Source organism: Loxodonta africana, chromosome 19 (assembly GCF_030014295.1).
Source record: "Loxodonta africana isolate mLoxAfr1 chromosome 19, mLoxAfr1.hap2, whole genome shotgun sequence".
NCBI classification, from domain to species: Eukaryota; Metazoa; Chordata; class Mammalia; order Proboscidea; family Elephantidae; genus Loxodonta; species Loxodonta africana.
The window spans coordinates 33,381,875-33,385,294 of NC_087360.1; the positions used below are offsets into that span (position 1 = coordinate 33,381,875).

Here is a 3,420-nt window from a genome sequence, read left to right on the forward strand (position 1 = left end):
AACTCACTGCTTGTCTCGGGTTCCCCCAGGCCCTGCCCTGTGGGGGAGACTCTAGCAGGCACATGGCACCTTTCCCTTTTGTGTCTGAGTCCTGACGGCCCAGGATGTCTGTACCCGTGCTGTGTGGTCTGGGTCCCTGCGTGCACGTGTGCACCTGTGCTTCGCGTCTGGGTGCACGTGCGTGCGTTATGTGCATATGTGGTGTGTGCACGCAGACCCATGCGGGCCGTGTCTGGGATGTGAGCCTGGTGTCAGAGGGTGGTGGTGTGGGTGTGGCTGCGTGTAGTGTGTACCCACAGCAGTGATGTGAGGTGTACATGGCCCAGCCGGTTCTCAGAGGGGACACTGCAACCAGCCTCGCCCACCCAACTCTCTTGTAAGGCTGGCCAGCCCACCCCCAGCCCTGATGGGCATCTGCAGAAAACACAGCAGCAGCATGTGTGGGGCTGGGGACAGTGGGGCTGGCTGGGGTGGCAGGCTGGAACCTCTCCAGGAACCTGGGTTGCACCAGGGCTGGTGTCCACAGAGGCATCCCATACCACCGGCCTGGCATGGGCTCCGCGCCAGACACACTTTCACTGGACACCGTGGTTAGCCCACTTGCACAGAAGGCGGACACTTGACGCAGGGCTGCGTGTGGCTCCCTCACGTCAATGTGAGGCAGACTGTGTGGCTACGTGGGGGAGGTATGGGGGCCTCAGTAGGCCTAGGGCTGGGGGAGGGGCTGGACTGCCAGAGCCCCCCACCCCCGTCTTCTCACTGCCCACAACACCCCCAGCCTGAGAGCCCACAACTTTTAAGAAAAGAGCTCTTTATTCCACGTCGTCCAATATTTTTACACAAGTAAAATAAAATGCATATCTCTATGTTCCGCGATCCAGGCGGGAGGCAGCGTTCTGCAACAAACGCTGCCGCACCCTGTAAACATGATGGGGTGGAGATGGGGAGTGGGCGGGCAGGTGGGGAGACGTCCGTCAGGGAGGGCCTGCCCTGCCCATGGGGCTGCTCGGTGCTGACACTGGGCTGGCAGAGGCATTGGGCCCCGGCTGACACATGGAGGGAGCCGGTATGTACACACACCTAGTTGCAGAGAAAGGCCTTATGTTCTGAGGGCTGGTCAGCAAGGCCTGAGCACTGTCCACAGGGCGAGTGCCAGGCCCAGGGGGGTGAGGCTGCAGGCGAGGCAGGGCAGAGCACCTGAGCCCTCTGCATCGCTACCCCCACTGCCCCCACTGCCCCCACTGCCTGCCTGACCCAGACGACACTGGCTGCGGGTACGGTTCTTTCGGGAACAGCCTGGCCTCCGGCGCGGGCCCGTGGTGGGCAGCCCTGGTGGCTCGGAGCCCTCGGGCTGCAGCCCGGTTAGTGGGGGCTCAGCCGAGCCAGGCAGGGTCCCAAAGGGGGAGTCATTGCTGTGCCGAGGGCTGGAGCCGTTGCCCAGTGGGCTGTCACCGGGTGGCACACGCCCCTTGAGTGCATTGCCTGCTGATGCTGGGCTCCCAGCCTCCAGCACTGAGGCCTTGTCCATGACGTCTGGCTGGCAGCACTTCGGCAGCCGTAGCAGCTCCTCGTCAGTGGGCCCGCCAGTCCGGATGGGACGGGAGGGCCTGGCCGCCACAGCACAGCCCTCCAAGTCGGCAGCAGCCAGGCGCTTGAGGTCGCGGTTGGCCAGGCGTGGGGGCAGGCTACAGGGGAGCTCAGACGAGGAGCCTCGGAACTGTTGAAGCCAGGCCCAGAGCGGGCGCGCCCGGCAGTCACACACCCAGGGGTTGTCATTGAGCCTCAGGTACTGCAGGGCACGCAGGGGTGTCAGGGCCTCAGCAGATAGTGCCGAGAGGTTGTTGGCAAACAGGTAGAGCGTCATGAGGCGGCCAAGGTCATGGAAGGCGTGAGGGTGCACATAGGCTACACGGTTCTGGTGTAGCAACAGACGGTCGAGGCTGTGCAGGCCGCGGAAGGCGCGCTCGGGCACGCTGGGGATGCGGTTGCCATGCAGGAAGAGGTGTGTGAGGTTGCCCAGGTCGCGGAAGGTATCATCGGGCAGCGCCTGCAACCTGTTGTCCTGCAGGTAGAGGTACTGCAGGGCAACCAGGCCACGGAACAGGCCTGGGCCCAGTTCCTGCAGGCCGCAGCGGTCTAGGTGCAGCGTGTGCAGGCGGCTCAAGCCTCGGAACGTAGCGGGGTCCACGAAGCGCAGCTGTCCGTTGTCGCTGAGGTCCAGCTGCTCGAGGAGCGCCAGGCCAGCAAAGGCGGTGGCGTCGATGTGGGCCAGCGCGTTGGAGTGCAGCCACAGGATGGTGAGGTTGCGGCAGGCACGGAAGCCGGCGGCTGGCACGTGCGCAATGCGGTTTCCGTGCAGGAAGACACGCTGGCTGGCAGCTGGGATGTCGGCGGGCAAGGCCAGCAGGCCCTGCTGTGGGCAGCTTGTTGTCACCTTTGGCTCATTGTAACACACACAGGCGCCCGGGCACGGTGCTGCCACCTGCCACACCTGCAGCCACAGCAACCACGCCAGCAGCTGGCTCCCTGTGGGCAGACAACAGGCAGTTAGGGGGCAGGTCCCTGAGAAGCTGGAGGCACCGGTATCATGCTGGCCCTGTGATTGTGTCTCGGCGGGAGCGGGGGGGGGGGTGCAAGATGCAACAACCACTACTGGGAATCGGGGCTGTGGTGAGTCCCGGTCCACACAACACATGGAAGGTGCTGTGCCAACTGCACCATGGGAACCACATGTCCCACTTGAAGAAAACGCACCTGAGTTCCCCCACATCACCCACTTGAGGCCTGGGGTCAGCTTGCCCATCTCCCCCAAGGCCAGTCATAGGACTCCTGAGATGGGTGCTCAGGCCTACAGTCTTGGGATTCCATCAAATACAGAGTGCCTGGGCCTGGCCACCACTCCCATCGGTCACTGTGCTGTCCTTGGCCTACCTCTGTCTCCCCCGACCCTCAGGCCAGGCTGGGAGAGAGAGTGGGGCTCTTGGCAAACATGGGGAGACCATGCTGGCCACACTCATGGCCTTTGAGGCAGGGCTGATACAGATGCAGCCCTGCTCAAGGGCCCTCCTGGACCATAGGACAAGGGCTGTGGCTCAGGCCCCATGACCCGCTCAGGCCCAGAGCCACTGAGGCCACTGGGCTGCCAGATTCCTGCGGAGGCTTTGTTACCTGGCCAGTAGCTGTGGGGGTCCCACTAACAGGGCCCAGGAAACACTTCCATGGGGACCCGGCCCCTGTGTCTGGGAACCCACAGGGCTCTGGGAGAGTACAACCCTGCCCTGCGTACCTGCTTCCCAGGCAGGCTGCTCCCTCCACCCATGTCTCCCCCTTGCCTCCCACCTTTAAACCGCTTCCTGCTTTGGTGGTGGAACACTTCCCGTAGCCTCCTCCCGTCGCCCTCATTCCCAGCTTGATTTTCTC

General features: G+C 63.7%; 1 protein-coding gene across 1 annotated transcript; it reads right to left on the reverse strand.

The window, feature by feature from the left end:
* Positions 1–794: 794 nt before the first annotated feature.
* On the reverse strand, positions 795–2,803 carry RTN4R (reticulon 4 receptor). The gene is made up of 2 exons (XM_003419181.2): positions 2,755–2,803; positions 795–2,526 (listed from the first exon to the last, which is right to left on the reverse strand). Exons 1-2 carry the CDS (start codon positions 2,801–2,803, stop codon positions 1,118–1,120), a joined length of 1,458 nt encoding a protein of 485 aa, XP_003419229.2. The 3' UTR covers positions 795–1,117.
* Between the last annotated feature and the right edge of the window lie 617 nt (positions 2,804–3,420).